General features: G+C 37.7%; 1 protein-coding gene across 1 annotated transcript in view; it reads left to right on the plus strand.

Moving 5' to 3' along the window:
* Positions 1–496: 496 nt before the first annotated feature.
* Positions 497–25,559, plus strand: part of lhx6a (LIM homeobox 6a) — a 48,374-nt gene continuing 23,311 nt past the window's right edge. The window contains exons 1-5 of the mRNA XM_048559016.2: positions 497–1,129; positions 2,436–2,507; positions 4,050–4,232; positions 6,205–6,326; positions 21,383–21,603. Of these exons, the coding sequence (XP_048414973.1) occupies positions 1,052–1,129; positions 2,436–2,507; positions 4,050–4,232; positions 6,205–6,326; positions 21,383–21,603 (676 nt within the window). The 5' untranslated portion in view covers positions 497–1,051. The remainder of the gene's footprint in view (positions 1,130–2,435; positions 2,508–4,049; positions 4,233–6,204; positions 6,327–21,382; positions 21,604–25,559) is intronic.

Consider the following 25,559-nt stretch of genomic DNA (forward strand, 5'->3'; position numbering starts at 1 on the left):
CAATGCAGTGGTCTCACCTAGAGGCTTTCGTCAATCACTATTCATTCGTTTGGAGATTCATGCTCATCAAAGCTAATGCAATAACCAACCACCTCTTAGACTGCATTTTCTGCTAAGGTACCCAAGATTGCTCGTCCCCAGATCAGTGTTGACCACTTGGTTTCAGATGAGATAACTCAGTAAAATTTAGTTGACTGTGACAACTTGCCATCATTAAAAATAAACTGTGGTAGGAATTTAACTACCTAGCCAACGTGAAAAAAGTGTCTGGAAACATAGCTAAAAGCTCACTAACAGGCAGATCAACCATATGAGCGCTTCTTGCTTGAGTTTAAAGTCACATCGGTTAGAGGGAACAAGAGGAGTTAAACTTCCTCTCTCACTCCCCCCGGTCAATCCTGATTACACAGTAAGATTAAACAGATCCCTAAACCCCTTGCACTTCCACATGGACTTTCTCCAGAAGCTGACAGACCAGACGTGTCCTACATGATCGAGTCACTTCACTTCCTGGCTTCCAGCAACCACATCACCAAACGGAAAAGTGGAAAGGAAGATTTTTTTTCCAAAAAAAATTGAACTCCAGTAAAAATTTAGTTCCTGAAAAAGCCGGCAGTCTGTGCTCAGAACTATAAAATCGAGGATCTGAAACTTCCAACCAAATTGGTGTTTGTGTGTGTGTGTGTGTGTGTGTCCTCTCACTCTCTCTCTCTCTCTCTCCCTCCACGGCTAAGAAATCGCAGGCGCTGCGTTGATGTCCACATTCGCAACGTAATCAGACTGAATGCCCCCTCATCCCTCTTTGCAAACAGGATTTTCTGGTACGCCTGTAATCAATGCTGATGCTGTCTCACCGCGCTCTACTCCCCAAACACAGGGGCTGAAACCGCAGCTGTGCACCACTGGATTTTATACTTTGACCTAGCAGAGGGGCAGGAGAACAGGAGGGAGAGAAAGCAAAGAGGGAATCTTTTTTCCATCGACCATTCAAACTTCTCGAACAGTTTCCTGGGTGTTGCGGAACCAACACTTTGAAGAATCGACGATCCCCATGTACTGGAAAAGTGAAACTCTGGCTCCTCTGTCAGAGGGGAACAAGGTTCTATCTGAAGGAATTCCAGCTGAAAAGGTAACACACTTGTACCGGGGAGCGAGAAAGAGAGAGCTAGAACTACTACGTATGCAAGTTAATTGGTTGAGGGGGAATTGTTTAAAACAAAATAAGTCAACTTTCTGATCAGGCGGTGAGCGCCTCCTTTACATTTTATACATAGAAAAAAAAACCGGCTGCAAAATCTGGACAAGACGGGCTTAGAAATCATTTAAATTCGGACTGAGTCGGCCCTGTGTGTCTTGTGAACTTATTGTGGGATTTCTTAAGAGCAGGATTGGATTCCATATATTCAGGGCGAATTTGAGGAATGGACGTCTAAAACACAAGACCGGTCTGAAAATTGTTCGGCATTTCAACCAAAAAAAACAGGCTTTTAGAATGTAGGTGGCTAGGTGCAACAGTAAATGGGCCGCAGCAACATCAGGGAGAGTTTTCAACCGGGAAGCTAAAGGCAGAACAGGATATTGCAGTGTGTTGTTCTGTTTGCATACATTTCAAATCAGCTGCTTCAGCTGCGATGGTGAGCATTACCATTTAATTTTGAGGAATATATTCAAATAAGTGTATGTATTGTTTACCAGGGCATGGGAAACAAAGCGGATTGTTAAATGCATGATGTAATGTCAAGCCAAAGTGTGCCAAAAAAGGCTCTTAAATTTAACTGCACTGCTCGACCTCGTGCAAGTTGTGTCGTCTCCTTAAAATGCAACTAAGAATCGAAAACGTGCCTTTTTCCCATTTAATCCAGCACTATAGATCCAAAAATTACTACCTTCCCTCACAGTATTAGCTGGTTAAAAAGGGCATTTGCAATTGTAAATCTCGATCTGAAATTAAAAGGAAAGAAAGAGGTCTTCTGAATAGAAAGAAAGCTTTCAGGCTGACCACTTCACACTCATCCCCCAGTCGTTCGTTCAAAAATATTAGATTTTTAATTACTGCCATTTAGGAAATCAAATTTCCAATTCTGCGGTGCCCGGATGCCTTATTGATTGACAGCTGTAATTGACACCCTGGTTGGCACTTATCTTCCGGATTTCATCCAGTTTCTAATTGCAGGTAGTTTATTTCTCTGCCTTGGATTGCACAGAAAGTGAGCGATTACTTCAAGAGCCCAGGGTTAAGTGGAGAAAAGATCGAATCAAAATTAAAATTGCTTCATTAAATGCCGTATTGTTGCATAGATTTAAATGCCCACTAGAAAAATATTATTTATTATTTTAAGCGCATATATAAACGTCCAGTTCTTCTTTAAAGACCTTTATACCACTGCTTGCAGCAAGCATTGCATTCATATGTCTGGTTGAAATTTCTCTTAAAGGTAATGTCAAAGGACAGCCAGCATAAACAAGGCACCTCGCGCTGTGTGGAAAACAAAATTTCTCAGATCATGGTAAGTATGAGAGCATTTAAGATGAACATAATTTGTCAGAACTTGTTTCATTCGCTCAAGGCTGACGGTGTGCCTGTAGGTTTGGTGCTTTTCGTATAAATCCCGGTTGTTCGTTTGAAAGTCACAGGGTCCCACTATACATTGTTTTTGTCAATGTCAGAGATTAAACAATCAATGCTGTTACATCCCGGGCCGCCTCGGTCAAACAATCAAAGTTTGCAAACAAAAAAAAAGTCATGGCAAAGAACGGACAATGTTAACTGCGTGACTTTTTAAAATATGTTCTCGTTTATTCAATGCAGGCTTATTTCGCCTCTAGGAGAGAGAAAATATGTTTAATGTTAAGAATATTCTTACTTCATCGATATCATTTAGCACTTAAAGCTGACAGTTACTTTCCGTGTGAAATTGACATTTTAAGGATCGACTGAAACTTTGCAGAATATAGATGTCCCTTCTGTAAAGTAAACAAAAATCAATTCGAATTTAGTCTCGTTAGTGTGTGCTCGGTCTTATAGGATAAAGGAATGAATATGTGGACGGTCATGATTAACCATTAGAGCGCCGGCTATTTTGCTGTTTAATAGTGAAACCGTCGCATAGTTGTATTTTTAAAATGACAGGGATCAAAGCATGCTCAACTTGTATACGTCCATCCAGCTGTCACGATGAAGTGCACTTTGTTGGCCAAACTCATAATATTTAGATCCCCTGTAACAGCCCGTGTCAAAGAATGCGTTTCCCTTCGAACTGCCCAATGCAAAAGAAACAGATGTAATGTTACTTTTGATGCATAATATAATTTATTTTTTAAAAATGTTCAGAATAAAACCTCCGTATTGTCGGGGACCTTACTGCATGAAGTTAAATGTATCAAATGTGGGCCAGATTGCAATACATTTTTTTTAATTAGTCGGAGTAGCGATAAAGTCATGTTGGTTAGTGGACAGGTGAACTGTGGCCCTAGTGCCGCACACTATCCGATGGCACTTACTGCTAAAACAATTCCATCCTTCTTCGAAACATCTTTACTTCAAACAATTGCCGCCATTTGCGAATGGTTTCTGAGCGTTAACAAAAACCCGCAAAAAAAATCGATCATCAACAATGTTTGATTGCCGCGTTTTGAATGTGATCGTCAATGTTATGGCTGGACTAGTCCCTAAAACTGGCATGTATACAAATAAAATCAAGTCCTGTTTAGAGAGATGTGCAGCTGGTTGAGTCTGAAATACGTGAAATACGTGTATTGGATAATGATTTATTGAAATGAGACCGGGCAGATCACCTGGACTTCAGTTCTTAATGTTAGGAATTAGTTTTAAATAATTAACAAGAAAATACAATACAATCTCATTTTCAACATAATGCTAAAACTGATGCTGGATGCAAATTGTCAATGACAACAGAAACTAATTGTGTTTAAAAGGTTTTAAACATTAAAATGGGTTTTTAAGCACAAAAAAGTGAAAGAACTGTTACTTTAAACCAGTGTGCAGTTGGATAAAATTGATTCTTCTCCCCTCCTGTCCTTTTCGACAGTCTCACTCTGATGCTGACACATTGGGAACTAACGTGGAGAAGGATGAGATTCGATCTTCCCCTAGTCCTCCATCTACTCCCTCGATTTCATCTCCGCCTTCATCGTCTTACTCCATCACCTCTGCCGACAAAAACATCTGTGCCAGTTGTGGGTTGGAAATCCTCGATAAATATCTGTTAAAGGTGAATATATTGATACAAAGAGGACTGCGCCAGCGTAACATCTCGATACCCAGTCATCATATTCATGCCATTTGAATAACGCGCGCTCAGCGAATAAACAGATTCGATTCAATTTAATTCAATTGAATTAAAACAAAACCAAGGAAGGTCATGACCACAAATATCCTGGAATGTTGAACTCTACTCGTTAACACGTCTAATCAAAAATTGGTTTCTGATTGAGGCTACTCTGCATCTTTTCCGAGTTAATATCGATATGTTTTATGTAGCAACTTTGGCAAGAAAGATAACATTTCTGTATTTTGAATCTGCAGTCCAACAAGGCGTCAAATCCTCTGAACCTGAGGGATAGGGGTGCATTAGCCCATTCCAGTGTCTAGGTACAGATGATGTGGGTTGGGAACAACATTCTCAGACTCTGAAATATAGAGTCGAAAGGATATCTCAAAGCATCGTGTGTAATCTATTCAATATAGAAAAAGGCCGTCTCATAGTCTTTGAACGCATCAATCAACAACCTCCAAATTCGAACTCTGTTGGAAATTTCCCAAATCCCCTTTATATTAATGTTGGATGTGTTAGGGAAAACGGGGTAGATGGAAAATAAACCGAAGTTGGGCCGCGGTGAATGGGAATGAGGAGATGGTGCTGCGTAAATGACAGAATTTACAAGTATGCAGTCTTAACTGATGGGTTTTCAAACTGTACAAAGCAGCAATGCTAATCATTCTAGACAGTAATATTGACTGAACTGAACAACCATTTTAATAAAATAGATTACAATGTTTAATACTGGAAAAGATCTCTACCCAAAGGGAGGTGCCTACGAGATATAAACGACACATTGCAGTTATATCCGTTGCTGAGCACCAGTCATTCCGGGCTTATTATGATGTTGCCAAACTGTGATTTCAGCCTAACTATTAGGGGAGTGCGACACCAATTCATTTCAAAGGGAAGCATTCCGATTTCTAAACCTTGACCTTATGATTTATGAGCTGTTTTTTTCTCTAGATGCGTGTATTTAATTAATGGCTGTATGCAGTCACCATCCATTGATCAATCCTGTATTGTTGGCAAGGCTGAGAACTGAAGTTCCTGCTAAACTTAAAGCACATCAAATTCAAAGTTCTGTTGAATGCACTATTTTCGACCTTTTGATGCTGGAAAGCAGACGAAGAATGGGGGCGGGGCGGCGGGTGGAAACAAAATAATAATTTAATGACAAATTATGAGAGAAAAACTCTGTGGAGTTCCAAGCAGAATGGACAGACTGTATTATGTGAATGTTCACATCTGCTTTGCAAGAAGCTCTTTACAGAGACTTTTTTTTATGTCTTTGCTGAATCTATTTCAACTCTCAGCGCCCAACCTCACAATTTTCTCCGGCATATACTTAACCTGTGTGCCGTAAATAAAAGCAGTTCCCTCTTAATTAATGCTATCGTGTATCATAATAAATGGCTCAACGAGCAACATTAACTGTTCAAATAAACTCAATCCTAATGTTTCAGTATTTCAGAACTCATGACAATCTGAGGAAAGAATATGACAATCTCGCGATTTTCATTATTCCCTATTGGTGACTTGTCGAAGTTTTTGTGTGATACTTAATGGCTAAAAGTAATAACGCGCCTTGCGCTTTCAATTTATGTGACTATTTGATAGCGAATCAAAAGCTAGCAATTCAGTTATACGCAAGATATGTAAATATGTCAAAATATAATGTTAATACTTTGGGAAGTTTCAGTGCAAACAGAACACTGTTTCACATGTTCATTTTTGCATACTCTTACAGGAATATTGTCGCTGGTTCTAAAATAGATCTGACGAAAGACACAAGTATTATTAAGTAAATTCTAAATGGGATGGTCATGATGTTGGCCTCAATCTAACACTTACGGCTCATTTGATGTGTTTAAGTGTTTAATCTGACTCTGACAGTTGATGGGTTTTGTACATGACATTGCAGGTGAATAATTTGATCTGGCATGTTCGTTGTTTGGCTTGTTCAGTCTGCAGGACCTCCCTACGCAGACATACCAGCTGTTACATTAAAAACAAAGAAATCTTCTGCAAAGTGGATTATTTCAGGTAAGGACCTACATTTCCCCTGGGGAATTGTGAGCCTTATTTCCCTTTCCGTTTGGTAAACTGCATTTGTGAAAGTAAAGCAATGGGCAGTGTACTTTCCAGAGCTCAATATGAAATAATTCTGATAATGTTTCATAACTAAACCTCGAGGCATTCTTAAAAATGACATCTTATTGAATTACTGGATCTTTATTAAAACAATTTTTCATTATTGCAAGTTATACATTAATAAAGCAATTGGTACCAGCAGCAGTTGCTCTCTGTATGTGGGTGGGTGTCTGTATGTGTCGGTGTCTGAGAGCTTTTACACTGGTCCTCTCAGCAAGTCACTAAAGCAGACCCCTTGGATCAGGTATCCGAACAGGTGATTAGTTTCTCGCTTATAGAGTGGTGAGGATTTGAAAGATCAGAAAAAGTTTCACAACTCTGATCATGGATTAAAAATTCACTCAAGGCTCATCTAAAACCAGTGCCCCCGTTGAAGTTCGGGAAATTGGCCTAAAAACACCGAATGATTCATCCATCCTGCTAAACAGGACTCGTCAATTGCGATTATTCTTTTTTAACTCATTCTGAACTAACTTCTTGGCATGTGTCTAAACGGTTAGATCATGGCGGTATTTTAGATTCCGCCTTCTTTCATAAACCTGCGCGATTCATTTAGGCAATTACATGAAAATAATCACCACGTCTTCCACGATGTGCAATGTAGGTAATGTAATCATTAGAGAGGAACAGAAATGCCTTTGTGTGCGTCCAGCGAGGCCGGCTTTAGTATTGTGTGCCACGCTGAAGCATTTTGCAAGGTCAGAATTTTACACTTCTTTCTCTCTCAGAACTGAGAAATTACGCTGCCCCTTTTTATTAATCAACATGTCAATTTAAGTTCCCTTTGTAATTTCAAGTCTCAACCACCGTGTGCGATCATTTGGATTGAATCCCGATTGCCGTTGTTGGTTTGCACTTCATGATTCCACAGAGAATGTTTATGGTGTGTGTTGTATCTTAAAGAAGCGAGTGAAATACAATCCCAGAACCATTAAATCTCGCACAGACCCTTGGTGAAGAATTCATTTCACATTGCAAGGATTTAGCTTCAGGGCTCTGCGCAACACTTCCAGACCACTTTTTTCCCGTTCAAGTGTTGATAGTGTCTCAGGATCCGATCTTAAACTCAAATCCTGTGTGATATCCATCGAAAATAATGCGATGTGCTCCGCACTGTCGTGCTGGTCTATGGTTAATGTACAGGATTGTTACAGTAAAGCTAAGATCAATTTCAGGAGTTTGAATCGTGTGCAGAAATTCTGATAGACAATACATTTCTCCTCACGCTGCTGCTAGTTGATGTAAATCCACTAAATGAGAGGTATAACCATAATATTTTTGCTCGCACTATTAATGTTCCCATGGGAGGCGTTTCCGAAATGTTCACATCAAACGTTCCACCAGTGAGTACCAGGGTTACATATAACTATGAATGTCTTGTTGAGATCTGCATCTGAGTTTGGTGCAATTATTTATGTCTGTCAGCAAAAAGGTATAAATATTTCACCAGCTCAATAACTATACTATGGTGCAAATCACAGTGGTACAAATGTTGTGCAAGTCTAACATTGACAAGCTGACCAGACCACGAGTAAAATGATCCTTTCATATTTTAGCCATTTGACACCTTTTTAAACTTGTTGCGGATCTTTTATCCTGACTTCGAACTGTAGTAATTGAACAATGTTTTTGCTTGGAGTGAATATATTTTGCAAATATATCATGGCGTGTGACACGTGCTGTGACACCCTGTTAAATCAATTCCCTTAAAATTTCAAATAAAGTTTGGTTTATTTAGAGCTCTCATATTCAAAGTTGTTTTCCAGGCGAATGAGAGTAGTGCATACGCCTCAATATCGAACCCTTCCGATTATGTGCGGGTGTCTCTGCATAGTAATCAAACTTCATTTACTTCATGGAATTTTTTTTTCCCCAGACAAGTTGGATCTAACGCATTCTTTTAATTGTCTGTTAAAATTGAAAATGTTCAAATTCACAAGAGGGTTGCCCTGAATCAGTAACGTTTAAGGTGCTGATATAGAATTTCATGCCTTAGGACGTTAGATTTTGGTTAGAACTTCTAAAGGGTTGAGACTAGTGTTTTTTTTTCTGTAGCTTTAAACCAAAGTATTCGCCAATAACCGAACCTTTCAAACACCTGTGGTTTAGCAAAGCTGAATAAAATGGGAAACTTTCAAGCAAAAAAAAAAGATCCTGGCCGTCAATCAGATAATATAGGGTTCGTGTTATCAAAATTTGTTGTTACGTCATATATATATATTTAAAATGTATACAAATAAAACAACACACTAGAACAACTTGGTTTTCGGGATTCTTATTGAAGTAAATTGACTTTTGCCACATGGGGGACAGGGTAGACAATAAAGTTGTACCTTATGGACCTTCCCGCTCCTTGTAGAGGTACTTTTTGCAAAAAAAAGAATGCCGCCAAAATAGGTGTTGACATTTGACATGCCCGCCATCCAATCGGTGTTTCCAAGAGACCTGAGCAGAGAATAATTGAAAGCAGTGTTATAAATTGCCCAGGGTAGTGGTAATTATGTGCTTGAGCACAGCATTTAGCATCTGGGCGCGTAAATAAGCATGTCTGGGTAACCTTTGTTACGAAGAAACATGAATATTTTCCATTTGAAGCAGTGAGTTAATTTGCACTGTTTTCGCGTTTTCCATGAAACTGACGGGGGGGAAGAGGGTGAGCGGTGGTCAGGCTGTTGGAGTGCTTATTACCCAAAAACCAAAGCAAACAAAACAGCGAATATTTAAAAGATTTATTAGAAAGGATGGAATACAACGCAGTGCCTCTTCCAGCCGATTCATGCCACTGCTGCAATCACTCACGCCACATCATGATTTCAAACCCTTTGGTTTCTGTGCCCTAAAACGGTTGACCTTATTGAGGATTTGTACAGGGCACAACGGAGGTTCTGAAGATATATAATTGAGATTAGCGATTTGAAGCCCGTGATGACCTGCACATTGTATCGTGGCTTGAGTGCAGCTCTACCTCATCCACGAGGTGGGTGGGTTCTCTCTAACACGACGCTACCCTTTTGTAAAGCTGCTTCATTCAGTGTAATTAAACTAACCAGCAAAGGGAGTTAGAAACATAAGCGGCAGTGATCGGAACAACTGTTCAAGATTGGAATAACTTCGAGTCAAAGACAATTTACATGAACGTAAATTAAGGGGAAAAACAATTTGTGTTACAGCTAAATTGCAACAGTGGCTAAACAGTGTTTCATGTGCGGTAAAACACTTTGGGACGCTTTAAAGTAGTGAAAGTAGTTATATGAAGGCAATTTTTAAAAAAAACCTTTTAGCTTTATAACATATCAGTAAACGAGAGGGAGGTTTCCCTGCAAAGCCTGCTCTATTTACCTTAGCGCTCATCTTAACGCCCGGACTATTTACATATCTGCGGCGCGTTTGTGTGAATATACGGACAGAATGGGATTTTTACGTTTGGAGATTCTTGTGCGAAGGACTTTGTAAGGGGCTGCAGAATGTCCAGCATGTATGCTGTTCTGTTTTGTGCACCAACAATCTGCAATAAGGCGGCAGTGCAGTTGTAACGTGCTTTGCAGAGCACGGCGAGACTCACCTGGACACGTACTCCCCACATTCCATTCGTGTAGCACGCCCGCACTCACTGCTGTTTAGAGATTAGGGTTTAAATGTCGAACAGTTCGGAGGAAACACAATCCCGTGCTTCCTAGAGTGTCGCAAAATCCGAGGTGGTCGTGTCTGTTAGCTAAGCTCCTAAGATTTATTCAAGTTACTATCCCATTCCTAGCAGTTTAAACAAAATCTAACCTTCTTTAGGAATACAGACTTGGCCTTGGAGCTAGGCAGTCAGATGTCCTAGTTTAGTAAAACAAAGAACTGCGCATGCTGGAGAAGCGGATCAAACAGAAACAGAAATTGCCGGAGAAACTCAGCAGGTCCAGCAGCTTCTGCGGCGAGAAAACAGTTAATGTTTCGACTCCAGCGACTCTTGAACAGTTAACCTCCCGTGAACGGTTTCTCTCTCCACAGATCCTGCCAGACCTGCTGAGTTTCTCTAGCAATTTCTGTTCTTGTGTGTTTCAGGTGCTTAGTTTGTTGGCAGTGACATAAGCAAATTCACATTATATTGTAAAAACCGTTATCAAATAAAATCCCTCAAAGTACGAGGGTGTTGCTCGTTTGCTAGAAACTGGGTGTGGTGGGCACGTTCTCATTCAACTTTTCTCAGTAATAAAACTCACTCCTATTAGTGAAAACAATGTGAGCATTATTAATATTTCCCCTCCTTGCGGGGAAAGTGTTACATGTTTCAACACTAAATCTCCAGTCGCCAAGCTCCACGAGTCCATAACGTTCCCTTAGCAACCAGGCTGGTACCAATAAATTAAAGTATCCAATTAAAATGGTAAGTAGAATGCCACGTGATGTCATCACACCACTCGGTCCGCATCGTCCCTTCTCCTGAGAGCGAGGGATATAAGCCCTCCCTGAGAGATGCAGACCCTGACTGAGAGAAATATTGCCCCCCACAGTGAGATATATAGACCCTCACTGAGAGAGAAAAATGTCCTCACTGATGCATAGAAATCCTCGCTGAGAGATATAGACTCCCACAGAGAGAGATACGGGCTCTGACTGAGAGAGATATTGTCCCCCACTGATAAAAGATATAGCCCTTCACTGAGAGAGAGGTCCTCTCTGAAACATATAGACCTTCAGTGAGAAATATGGCTTCCCCCGCCTCCCCCCCCCCACAGGTATAGTGTTCCATAGAGAGATATAGGTCCTCGTTGAGAGAAATAGAAGTTTTTAGTGAGAAATGTAAGCTCTAGCTTGTATAATTCTACTCACTTCATAGGACAAGCAGAAAATGCATTGGGAATCCATTGGTTGGGTTTCCCTTGACAAAGTGAGCGGCAATGTCGGTCGTCTTTAATAGGAACGGTGAGATGGCGGCGAGATTTCTGCTGACATGCCCTCTCCTTTTGTAGGAGTAAACTCTCAAACTCCCTTTCAGCTGAAAACAGCAAGTGAACAAAGCCAGAAATTTCGTGCGATATTTAGCATGTATTGAAACAGAAAACAGTGTAAAACTCTTGCTCATGATCCTTCAGCTGATTTATTAGGGCTCAAATATCAAGGAAACCAGAATATTGCATTTGAGTGCAGGCTGGGAAATGTATACAGTAAAAAACTTAGCCGGGTTCGACCTCTATCTAGGAAGCTCACAGCTGAGAAGGAGCACACAGTGTGATGTGTAATGTGGTCAAATATTCAACCTCTCGGTTGAAAGTCTTGAATGGCAAATCTACAACAAAAGGAACCACAAAATCCGACAGGACTATTCTGAGCTGCAGCAAATTTATCATAAAGACTGAACAGATAATTTCCCAGCTAAGTAAGCGACATTCTGTCATATGGGCATGGTCTGAAAAATTGCAAGTTACCCCGTGGCTTAGAAGTAAAGGCATCAGGTTTGAGGTGTACAGACCAGAGAAGACACGGAGGGAGCTCAGGAACATTGCCGGTTATGATAGCCAACTCACAACCAACTCGTGTCATCATCCTGGAAGCGAATGAGAGCAGCAATATGAAACTGTACTCAAAGAACAGCAAACGATCCATCGGCGGGTTGGGGAGGGGGCAGGGGTGGAGGTTAGTGAAATTTCTAACTTAATCTAAAATAAAATGAAAAATGCATTGTGACAGTTCGCATTCCATCGGAATGAAGTATTAGGTAGCTGCTTTATCTTCTGGCTTGTGTCTTTCAGGGATTGTGACAATCACAGCGGAATTTATACAATAATGAACATTAACAGCGCTAAAGTGACTGCTCACAGGGTATATGTTGACATCTATGCTATGTACATTTTAGTTGAATGCTATTAGCATCCGCTTGTTTTGCGAATACAATTTTGTATATATTTAGATGTAAAGTTTGCTCGCTACTACGTGGATTGCAAATTCTAAAGAGCATTCCCCATTTATAGTCATTTTTCGATCAGCTGAATGTGCGCGGTTGGGCTAACTTGAAATTACCCAGATGCATTTCACTCAGGACCCTTGCAGCCATCAAACAGATGTGACATTCATCCCATCTGTTTAGGTTGGACGTGAACACAGCTCCCAGAGTTCAGAGGGCTCGGTCTAATGACACTGTACAACCTGAGACAGTGCGTTTGTTTGAAATTGACTCAAACTATAACCTTGAGGGAGAAATTGACCATCAAGAACATCTTGTTCATCTCTTGAAATTTCCCCAGTAATCAAGCACATCACAGTCATTTTTAATATTATTGTGACTAGAGTCCTGTCTTTTCAGGCACTATGTACATTAGACTCCAATTCAAAGTAAGATGAATCCTAACCCAAGTTAGTTGTTTGAAGCCTGATTCTTTATGGTCCAGTAAAGCATTAATGGGCTCAACATTAATAGTGCTCTAGAAAGAAGATTGAATTGTTTCAAATATGAACATAGAGGCATTAATTAAAAAGAAGTGTGAGGCATTGTTTTTAAAGGGTTGGATCATTGGAAAAGAGTGATTTGGCTTCTTATGCTTTTATTCCTCATGTTTGTTTCGACGTTTCTTTAAAAAATTGTTCATTGTGGTAGTGGGATATTGGTTATGGATGACTCTGGAAATTAAATCCAGGAAGTGATGCTAATAATTAGTTGGCAGAGCAATGCTGAACTGCTGTGTTAGTACTCTGTGGATATTGGTTTGCCATGAAAAGTTTGGAAGTGAAGAGATTCAAATGTCTGGATTGTGCTGCAGACGCTTGGTATATGAACTGTATGGGGCATTGCATGGACAGCATTGTCAACTGGTACAAGTTTAAAATGTAGAGAAGACAGAATGATTTCAGATGATAGTTACCTCAACAATGTTTTATTTATTGTAGACTCGGGTGCTACAACTGGTAAACAAATGATTTCATTTTATTTCTTTAGTTTATTTAGAGTTAACTTTTTATATAATCAATCTCAAATATTGTAAATCTCATTATTGTTCTGTTTAAGCTTGTTTTTTCACTTTAACTGTCATACTTCCCAGCCTAGGTGTCCAAAGCTAATTTTCAATTCTCACAGGTTCCACAAGTAATTTATGTATAATCACCTAAATTTCACAGCCTCAACTTAGAATAATTCTCTCAAAGTTTTAATTTTGTCCAGATACAAGAATATATATTATAGTCGGCAGACATGCTTAGCTTAAGGCTCGAAAAATTGCATTAGTTGGTTAGTTCTTTGTCCTGAAAGTTCTTTGTTGCTATGTTATCATTGTGTGGTTTATTAACATATTCAAATGGCTAAACATACACTTTGTTCATGCATAGGCAGTCTTACATTGTGTCAAACACACTGATATACTTTAAAGCAACTGTTATGATGTTCACATATTAGTAATTATGCATTCCTTAAACTTTAATGTTTATAAATAAATAAATCATATTTAGATTGAAGGACAAATGAACAGTATGAATTTTTAAAGAAGATTTTTGAAGTATTTCTTTAAGTAACACACCCCAAAGCCTTAGCTAACAATTGCTTTGAACACAAATTCCTTTCAATGTAGGGATCACCCCAAAGCCAACCAAAAGTATCATCTTATCCTCCAATGGCACTTTGCAATAGAATTGCATGAGGACAATCAAAAATTTATATGGATGAGGTATCTTAAACAAAAATGAAAGTAAGAGTGGAAAGGAGGCATTCATTCTCATTGCAAAAAAATTGCACAATAAAATTAATGATTCATAACAATTTTTCACAATAAAACTTCATAATACTGAGTGCTCGAGGTCTTAGTGGGAAAATACCTCTGTGTTATGGATGATATTCACATATATACGAAAGTTTAGACTGACAAGTCCAATCTTCACTGTGGTTTTGCTATGCCATAACAATTCAGATTCTTATTGTATAGAGGCAAATGCATCACATTATGAGGAATATACTGCTTTGCATTGTTCTTGCAGAGCAAGTTTATGGAGTTCCTTGCCTCATGCTAAAAATTAAATTAATGCACCTCGGAAGTATTATTCTACTGTATAGTGATTGAAGGACAAACCTTGATCATAGAAGATTGAATGATCATAATGTGTTCTTTTTCTGAACACCATTCAGAAATACAGTTCAGGAATTTACTGCACTTGGAATATCATGTTAAAGAAATTCCATGAGAAAGTAAATATAACATAGAATATCTTACAGTTCCATGTATTAATAATTTGCAATTATGAATTGAAGTAATTCTGTCAGTCTATCCCTTTGTGCTATTCAAAATACCCTTGGTTGAGCAAATGTATTCTTCAATATGATGAAACTGCCTCAGGTGTCATATCTTATTGTGTAATTTATATTTATTTCAGTACCTTTTACGTTTCAAATATTTATTTTCTGTGCTCTTTCCTAGTGACCTTCAGTTCATACAATTATATTTGGGAATTCCATGTACACTACCTCCTTATATACATGTTTTTTAAAAAATTGGTTATTTCCTGAAAGATGGCCATTGGGTCTTCATCTGGACTTTCCAATCAATGGAAGCTATAAAATCCAGTTTGTGCCCTTTATGCAAGGGGAAGTAACATATGTGCAGTTAAGCTTATGCTTTTACTGTAATAACAACTTTAAAAACTTATGCCTGAAAAGTTACCCGGATGTAAATTGAGACCAGTCAACATCTTGGGTCCAATAAATGCAGTGAAAGGACAGATCACACTCAAGAAAATAAACTGAAGCCAAGCAATTGGCTTCAATATTGTTGCATAGTTGGTAGTGAAGCCAAAGTTGGTACCTGTTTGGCTTCAGACATTGTTCTTTTTACCGACCAAGTTTAAACTTAACAAATGACTGATGAATGTATTGCACTGACGGCAGCCAAATGCCCACAAGGCAATATTTTACCAATTATAGTCTGAAAACTGCAGCCAAGTTTTTTTTTAACATTCACATAACACCAGATTTATGGGAACAAATAATTTGCCTCTAATACTGATGTCACAATGGAACTCTGACAACCCATATCAATTTTCTTGACATTTTAAAAAGTCCATTAAAATCAAATTGGAAACTTAAATGAAGCAACATACATCTGTTCAAACAGAACACTGGATTGATCTCCCTGTGACTGCCAGCAGATCATAAGGCACAAAGGTTCTTCAAAGTGTTAAAGTGATCTGTAGCCTAAGTTCTAGTATAGTTTGAATTACAATGTGATCATTTTAAAATTAAATTTTATATCTTACCATATTTAGACAGAATGTTTAAAAAATGGAAAATATTTACTGCAGCAACCAAATTGGGGCACAAATTTATATGTGGTTAAATTGGCAAGACTCTAAAATGATAGCATCATAATCCAGCAGAAAAACACAACATATTGAGACAATTTCATCAGAATATTAGTTACTCCTGAAACAAAGTCTTTAAATTCAGACATACAAAATTTGAGTCAAAGCATTTTTTACATGCAAGAAATTCATTGAAAGGAATACATGAAACAAATCTTGAAAGCATTTCAGGTTTCAAAGCTATACTGGAGGAAAACAGGAATAGTGATTGAAAATCTGTAATAATCTAATGCTTTTGCAATAGCCTTTTTTTCCCAAAATCAATGTGTTTGTTCAATCTCCACTGAGATGGAGGCTAATCAATATCTGTGACAGCTAACAGTATTTCTCAAGGTACATTTTAAATGAGGATGCAATGGTGCTCAGTAAAGACAGTTTAAGCCAAATTATATTTTGAAATTAATACCTTTAAAATATATTTGGATGTACTAATTAGTCAAATTAGCAGTATTTTAATTTTCTATATTTTGTTGTTAATACTTTAAGATGGTCCTTAGTGCATCCATCTGCAATTAAAGGTTTTATTAATTACACTGACAGAACTGCTTCTCATCTCAAAATTTAATAGTGTGGAACATAGTTAACATTCATCTGACTGAAGGTTCAGAAATAGCCTTAATATATTGGATTGAAGTTTGAGCATCGCACTTTAAACATCTTTCTTTATTTGAAATTTTCTTCATATTGACTGACAGCTGCTCATTGAAGGAAAAAAATGAACTCATTTCAACTCAATTCTTTCACAATTAAATTTAGACTTGTACATTGTGAAATTGGGAGTTGTTTCATAGTTAAAGTGTGTGCAATGGAATTGTCAAATAAAAGAGCGCATTAAAAATCAATGTCTCCCAAATATACTTTTTGATGTATTTAATGGTGTAGGATGCTTTGTTTAAGACAGCTTGGAGTAGAAATCCTGAGGGCAAGAATTCAGCTGCTGTGAATTCATATTTTAAAGCATTTTAAAATCATTTCAAGAGACACAAATAAGGAGTGGCTTGCAACAGATACAGAAAAATATTGTTGATATGGATATATTTTTATCATGCTTATTTGCCATGTCTCTTGGGCCAGGGTTGCTGCATAAAAGTTGCATGTCTCAGAGCAACCCTGGCCTTGTCGTGAAAAGTTTCCTTTGCAAGATCCATCCTATCAGTTAGACACTTTCAAATACTGGTGGTGCCTTTGTGAATTTTTATGAAGTTGCAAGGAAATGTTGGCAACTATAGGTAAACTAATCTCAGCATGATTGCAGCAGAAATTAACGTACTCTAGATGAAAAGTTCATGTAATGTAATTAAAGCAAATAAAAGATATTCTGAGTTGACAGTATCTGATGTAAGAATCAACAGAATCTGCGTGAATCTGGTGTAACGTATGCTGGTTACAAATTCAGCAGACAATTAGAAGAAAAAGAAAAAAAATGTACATTTTTAGAAGTATGAATTTAAGTCTTGACGAACTGTCTTTGAACTATAGTCAGTCTTGTAAGGTGGGAACTATGGCAACCAATTTGTACTCAGGCCTGAGTACCAGCAATGTGAGAATGACCACATAATTTGTCTTCTTGCGATGTTGATTTAGGGATAAATATCTCTCCCTTCCTCTTTTTGAAGCCAGTGCTATGAGACTTCTTAAACTCTGAAAATGCAGACAGGACCTCAAGTCAGTGTGTTATAGAAAGGAGGGGACTCCTGAAAATGTAGTAATCTCTTGGTGCTGTATTGAATCAATCCTCTAGTCTTTCACGCTAAAATCTTTGGTGTAAATCTCAACGTTTAGATTTAGAGGTGAAAGCCCTACAATTAAGTCAAAGCTTTACATTCTTGGTACCTGAGCTGGACTTTAGTTTCTACTCAGCATCTGCACATCTCCTAGTTACAAATATGTAAGTGAGTACTTCATTAAATATTTTTTATAATTATAAAGGATACTTAATAATCCAGTGGATAAATGTAATTAAACTTTCTTATGGAATGAATGCTTAATAGAGGTTACATTCATTATCTGGGATTTACTGTTTTAATACAATACTTGCAGATGTGCTTTGGCAATGTAAAAGGAAACCTGGTTTATCACTTTTCTGACTATAAATCTGTACTTTTGGCAGTTAAATAAATGTGTCCTTACCTTTAAAGAAATAAAGTCTCAGATTGTAAACTAAGGCTATGGTCACTATAAGTATTATGGCAAATTTCTAAAAATACTCTCCATTGTTACAAATGTTGATTTTTGAAAATAACTTGAATTCCTATTTATTTTGATTGATAGGAAAAATTGCAACAATAACAAGTTCTGGCTTCTATTACCCTTTAAAGACTGATTTCCTTTTTTTAGTTTGTGAGAAACTATTATGTTTCCCATCGCATATTGCTTCCTGCAATAATATTCTGCATGAACATAAGGCTAAATGAAACTGGACCAACTGAGAACAAAGCACGAAGCAAACATATGTTATCTTTATGGAGCTGTAAATGTTGAACATTATAGTCTTGGAATATTCTTTGGTTTAAAAACTTGCCATTCTACCAAAGTTCTTCCTATCAAAAGACTACCATTGGTAATACATTTCCAGTGGTTATAACAGAAAGCAGTTCTTCAAAAATACTTGTACTTCACTCACACAAGGACATTTACTGTCCTTTAAAGCATTCACTGACCATAATAGCATTTTGGGTCATTTATGTAAGTTGGTAAGAAATAGGAGCTGGAATATGACTGAGTGTATGCATATCTAACTGGAAAAGGATTAGTCGAACTGTGAAGCTGGTTGTGGTCAAACAATCTGTTGATTCTGGCTAACATGCTCATGAATAGTAAAATCCAATGGACTAACCGCAGCTTGCACAGGCACTAGCAGGAGAACAGGCTGAGGAAGGTGGCGAGGACGGGAGGTGAATGGTTACGGGAGGATTTGGTTTGGCAAGAAAAGTTTGGAAATTAGGCTGGGATTTGAAGACAGAATTAAGTAACTGAATTTAGCATTTGCATATTGTATTGTATTCACAAAGCATTTTTACATACTTGACAAAGTTCTATATACATCCATTTTAAAAGGTGCTATGCCAGTATCTGGGTCAAGGGGAAGAGATGTTATTGTAAGATGGTAATTATGTTTCTGTTTAATGTATTTCTGTTTTTCTTCAGTACAGTTTGACAGAGATATTCCATTTAAGTCTCTGCCTTTAGCCAAACTTCAACTGCACTACATAGTTCTAAGATAGTACATAAACGCTAGCAATTTGTTAAAGTACACGATGAATGTGTAAGGATGTTGTTGTCTTGGTCCACAGCAGGCATGTGGAGACAGCAGCTAAACTGAAAAAGCTCTGCTTCTACTGAAAACAGATATCACAAAATCAAGGCAATTACCAATGTTTAAAGGACAATTGCACACAAATTACAAGCCTGGAGAGGCTGAAGGGTCACTGTCCAATTGGGTTTTGTTTGTTCAACTGAGTGCAGCTACTGGTAGCAGGACTTAAAAATTTGTTTGTTGGATTCTAGGACGGGTCATAACATTTTACTGTTCTTCTACCTCTGTCAGTTCATTTTCTGTTCAGTGAGCCAGACTATTTTGTTTAAATGTTTCATGTTTGTTAATTTTACATAATCATATAAACTCGCAAATAGGTTTTGTTTATTGTTTAAATTGATTTGGAAAAATTGAAACTGCAACTTTTTTTTGCTTTGGTGTAGGTGATATGTTGACAACTTTTTATAAAAGGCATTCCAGAAGTAAAGCCTAAAGTTTCTCTTTCAATTTTAAAATCTTCAAGTTCAACAGGTCATCAACGTTATTTACATTTATTAGTAAAAAGAAAGTAAAAATGGAATAATTTCTCCAACAGACCACAGAAATGGGAAGAATTTTTTTTAATTTAGGAGAAAATCACTACAGAGGGCAAAATAAAAATGACAGAGGGTATCTTACTTGGTAGCCATTAAATGCTGTGTCTTTATACGAATTAATTACGTATTTTCAAAATATTAATTAGTTGGTTTATACATAAGTACAAAATAGAAACTGTCTTGGAAATTATAGATTACAGTTAAATATTACTGTACTACATGATAAAACATGCATGTGTCTTAAACTTTACCCTGCAAATTTATGTACATGTGGGCCACCAAATTAAATTTGAAAGTGGCTTTCAGAAATAAGTGGTAAAAATGGTCACTGAAATCTCAGTTTGGCAGCTTCAGGCTGGTCCATTTTTGCCTTCCTTGGTCCGCATCTCCCATCTGAGAGCTTTCATCTCTGATCTTACATCTTTCAGTCCTGATTCTGGTTTCTCTGCGAGTCTTGTAAAAATTAAATAATGAAGCAGCAAGCCGCTCAGAAACGTACATATTTAGTAATGGGGTCATCTCTTGACGTATTGCGAAATAATACAAGCTGACTTTCAAATTGAAATGCAGTAATACAAACACTAAGAGTTACAAACACTGCCTTTTGAAATTCCACCATGCGTTAGAATGTAATAATTTTGTTTGATATACTTTTCAATTAAATCCACGTGTGCCACTAATGATCATCAGAATACAACTGGCGAACGTGGAAAGGAACAAAGGAAAGAGAGAACCTGAATATTGGAATATAGTGTTGAAGATTCAGTTCCTAAAATTGTTATAAATTAATTGCACAATAACTCAAACGGTTTATGTCGAATTTGTTGATGCAGATAACTGTACGTCCTAAGTTTCGGCACTGCAAGAGTTAAGAGTTGAATTGTAACGACAGAGCTGATACTCGCCTGTAAGAGATGATTAATACCGTCATGGCATTTCTCACACAAATAAACACAAATCCATGTTAAATAGCGTCTGCAGGTTGTGTGTTATAAACACCTTATTGCACAGTCTGGCCTTTGCTTCTCTTGGCTCGTCCTCCCAAACTATAGCCTTGTCTCTGAATCTCAAAACTTGGATTATGGAGTTGCAGTAAACAAAGGACTGTTAATTACAAACAGGACAAAAATAAATTACAAAGTTGTAATGCAATAAGCAGAGCCGTCAACCTTTGGGAGAAGGCGTCCCTTGGTGAGATTCGTGATCAAAAAGAAATAGGGCAGTTAAACATATGGAACTATTTTTAAAAATGTGCTGCATTTAAAATGTGTCATATTATTAAACTAGAGGTTTGAGTCTCCACTTTAAATCAATAAGTTTCGACGCGCATGATTATGTTGCGTAAATAGAAAAGAGGGAACGAAGATACCATTCAGAATCTCTAGGAGAGCAACATTTACAAACTGTAACTTAATCTTTCCTGGGAGGGGGGCGGGGAGAGCACACCCCTGGGACAATCCATAATCCAGCAAAGAGTATTGTCTTTTTCTGAAACCCCGATCAGGCCCCTAGTTTAAGAATCAAATGATGATTACCAAATTCACCGAAGCAGGTATGCCTTCAGCTGTTTCTAATGGTATGAATTAATGTTGGGGGCATGCGGGACCAGATTTCTTTAATTACATTTTCATTAGATGTCATGCACAAAAACTCACAATATTTCAGACCACCCACCATTAAAGCTTCATTTCCTGACGTTTTATGGTACATGACTTCAGCTACTCATCTGAGACTTAATTGCATTTTCTGATGTATTGTTTCCTCTTTTTCAGCCGGTTTGGCACGAAGTGCGCCCGCTGTGGTAGGCAGATCTATGCCAGTGACTGGGTACGGAGAGCACGGGGTAATGCCTACCACCTGGCATGCTTTGCTTGTTTCTCCTGCAAGAGGCAGCTCTCCACAGGGGAGGAGTTTGGGCTGGTGGAAGAAAAAGTACTGTGTAGGATCCACTATGATACTATGCTGGAAAACCTCAAGCAAGCAGCGGAGAATGGTAATTGTCGTGAGATTGTTAACCTGATTGATTCATGTGTTGCATGTGCTTTCCAAACAACAGCAAAGAAACACAACACATACAGGTCATGTATTCACCCAGTTAAATGCTACAAGCACTTTTAACCAAGAGATGTTCTATTTCGGATTCAGATTTATTTGGGTTTTTTTTAAAAGAAAGAATTGGCGTGCAGGTAAAATGTTTGATTTGTGAAATGTTACACCACATTCACTTGCAAATTCTTTAAACAAGTCAATCTAAACAAAATATTACAGAATGTGTGAGATGAAGGAGATTTGGCTTCTGCAATGTTCTGGTATATCTTGGTGATACTTTGTAAAGTCTGACTACAATTGTCATTGAGTAGCATTTGATGTCTGATTCAGAATTCTGTGTTTCTGTGTGTATTCTGTGTTGTACCTTTGAATCAGAAATTGTGATCGGAATGTTTGGAAGGTGCCTTGGTATGTTAGAGTTCTGTGCTTCAAACAAGAGTTAAGTTGGAACTGTATGTTCAGGTGATACAAAAAACACCTACAAACAATGACTGCTTGGTTAGAGCTAACGTTGATTGTATTTTTACATCTTTTCTGCCCATTGCCTACCTTTCTTAACCCTGATTTTTGCCCCTATATACCACCACATACCTGGTGTAGGTGATAATCACATGTCCATCATCAACAATAGAAGTTCAGAACTGGAGAACAGAACATAATTACATGTAGAAATATGTCAATACATTTTGTTTCCCTCTGACCATTGAGTGCTTTGTGCCCATATGATACTTCATCTGATTAATTTGAGCAGGGAACACATTAAACTCATCTTCCTGAGTGTTCACAGCAAGCAACAGGTCATAAAACTAAATGGTAAAGAGGCACTTATCCATTTACTTAGTGTAACAACAATTTCTTTTATTCTGTTGTGCAAGGTGGGCATTACTAGCTGGCCAACGTTTATTGTCTGTACCCAGTTGCCCTTCAGAAGGCGATAGTGAACTGCTGCAATCTGTGTACTGTAGGTTGATCCACAATGCCCCTTAGGGAGGGAATTTTGAGTGTCTTCTTAAGTGTGTACCTCTGTCTGCATTATAATGTCCCACAGCTGCCACTCTAAGATTTGTTGAATTTACATTAATTATCTAGTTAAAATTATAGACAGTTTTCATTCTGAGGATCTACAACTACCTGTAACTGAGATTGCTATAAACATATCTTGCAGAGATTTTGCTTGTGGTGTCAAAGGCTTAGCATGGAGTTGATAGGATATGTAGAAATAAACTATTTTTCTCTGTCAGGGGAACCCATACAGAGGTATAACTTTCAATTAATGCCAGGCATTCAGTGGTGATATTGAGAAACAATTGTGCTTTTGCTTAAGAATGTAAATTGGAATAGTCACTTCCAGAAAGCTGTTGAATGTAGGGGTCAAAAAATGTAAATACTGTGACTGTTAGATTTTTGTTTGGTATGGAGTCAAGATGGGTAAACCGAGTTAAAGTACAGATTGGTCAGGATTTTATTAAATTGGTTCTAACAACCATATGTCTAACTCAGGTTCCTATTTTCCATGCAATTCCAATTGAAACAGTAGAATTAAGGTACAGCATGGTGCAAATCTGCTTTGGATGGATAATTCTTAGTGGTTTGCTTGAAAATAACAATAAATTGTTCATCATTATAATTGTTTTCCTTTGTGTTTTCTACATCATGACAACATTTCCAAATAGCAGTAACACTTAATTTATTTCACAGCTGCAAACATCTACTATTATTCCAGCAAATCTATTTGTAAATAAATGACTTACTGTAGCAGTTATATTAAAAGTATATTAGAATAGATGTGGTGAAACAGACACGGTCTGTTTAGCAATGAACATTAAGCCCACAAAGATCATCTTGGAAAATTTTATCAAAAAGGCACTATTCTGAAAGTTTTTACAAGTCTCTTGAATGTTATCTTGTTATTATCATAGCTGCCTGCTCTGCTGTACTATTCTGTTTGGTTACCAATCCATGCTGATTCTGTTGAAGAATAATCCAATCCCCTGATACCTGCCTTTTTTTTTCTCTAATGTTGTAGAATTCCCTTTTTGAAGGCTTCTATTAAATCTGAATCTGCCATCAGGCAATGCATTTCAAATCCTAACCATTGTACAAAAGTAAAATACTGCAAATGTTGGAAATCTGAAATTAAACCTGAAAACACTAGAAATGCTCAGTGAGCCAAGCAGCATCTGATGCACAGTCATGTAACTAAAATGTCCATGTTGTCTTATTCCACAGATGTTGTCTGACCTAGTTCCAGCATTTTCTGTTTTTATTTCTAACCACTTTGTTCCATTTTTAAACTGAAACTTTTCCTCATGGCCTGTGTTTTTTTTGTCAACCACCTTAAATCTGTGCCCTCTGGGTATTGACCTTTTGAAAATTGGAAACAGTTTCTCTTTAATTACTGTATCTAAACTAGTTATGTTTTAAGCACCATCTCTCAAATCTCCTCTTAGTCTTCGTTAAAAAAATTGCAGCATCTACAATATATTTAATGTAACAGTATTCCCTCCTTTCTGAAACAATTCTGATAAATCCCAACAAACCCTTTTCCCTGAAGTCTGCCTTTTCAGAAGTGGACACAATACCCTGGCTGGAGGCAAGATGATGTTTTATAAAAGTTTAACTTAACTTCCCAGCTTGTCCAGAAATGTTATCTCATTAGTAATGTTTCTTATTTTGTAGTTGGGCTTTGGGTTGATAGCCTTAGCCAGCAGAATAATGTGTAGTGGGTGGAATCCCAATGTTTACTTTGAATGGTGAACTGGTACTCTGGCCTTTAATCAGAGGCAATGCTGGGAAATCAGTCGCATCAATATACTACATTGAAGATAAAGATGCTTTCATGTTGCAGCTCTCATGTCCACTTATGTTGGTCTTACAAAATAATTGGAAATTAGAATATGCAATCATTTTAATCTTAATGGTTATAACAAATTGTTAAGATTACACTATCCTTGAACTATAATAAGAATCACTCACAACTTTGCCAATGGGAAAGGCCTGCACTTCCAACAGCACCTTTAGTAGCAACTTATTAGCTCATTGTTTCTGTCTCTGTTATGATAGTATTGTCTTATTTTGTTATCTATTTTTCACGCACAATAAATGACCAATGAAAATGCTAACAATAACTGGTTATCGTGCAACAATGTGCATTTATATAGTGCCCATAACATAATAAAACATTCTTAATAGGAGTAAGGGGCAACTAAAGTTAAATTAACGCAAGCAGATGATGGGACAAATGATGCAGTCTTTTAAAGGAGTGTTTTTAAGAGGGAGAAGTGGGACGGTTTTGGAAGAGAATTCCACAGCTTAGGTTCTATAGCCAAAGGCAGGGTAGTTAACAGTACAGCAAGAGGAATTGGGGATGCTCAAGAAGCCAAATCAGGAGAAAATGCATAAATCTGAGGGTTGTTGAGCTAAAGAGATTAGCGATGGAGAAGAGGAGATGACATGAATGGATTTGAAAACAAAGATGAGAATTTAAAAATTGAGGCTCCCCATTTTCCAATGTGCACCAGTGAGCTCAGGTACAATTGTTGGACAGAACTCGATATAAGTTTGAAAACTCTGCTGCTTATAGTGCACTCAGGTTTACGGAGGGCTCAAGCTGAGGGGCTAACTGAGAGAGATTTGAAATAGTCAAGATTAGAGTTAACAATTACACGAAGGAATTCAGCTGCAATTGAACTGAGGCAGAGTTGGAGATGAGCAATGATTTGGAGGTAGAGATTGGTGGTCTTACTAATGGAGAGGATATGAAGTCTATTCGGGGTTATCTGACAGTTTCCTGTACTGTAAAACCAGCAAAAATGAATAAAGGCACAAAAAATAAAGAGGATGCCCACCTGTTTGGATAGCATCTAGGGGGAGGGGCAGAGTCAATAATCCATCTTTCAA

The sequence above is a fragment of the Stegostoma tigrinum genome, chromosome 29 (genome assembly GCF_030684315.1).
Source record: "Stegostoma tigrinum isolate sSteTig4 chromosome 29, sSteTig4.hap1, whole genome shotgun sequence".
NCBI classification, from domain to species: domain Eukaryota; kingdom Metazoa; phylum Chordata; class Chondrichthyes; order Orectolobiformes; family Stegostomatidae; genus Stegostoma; species Stegostoma tigrinum.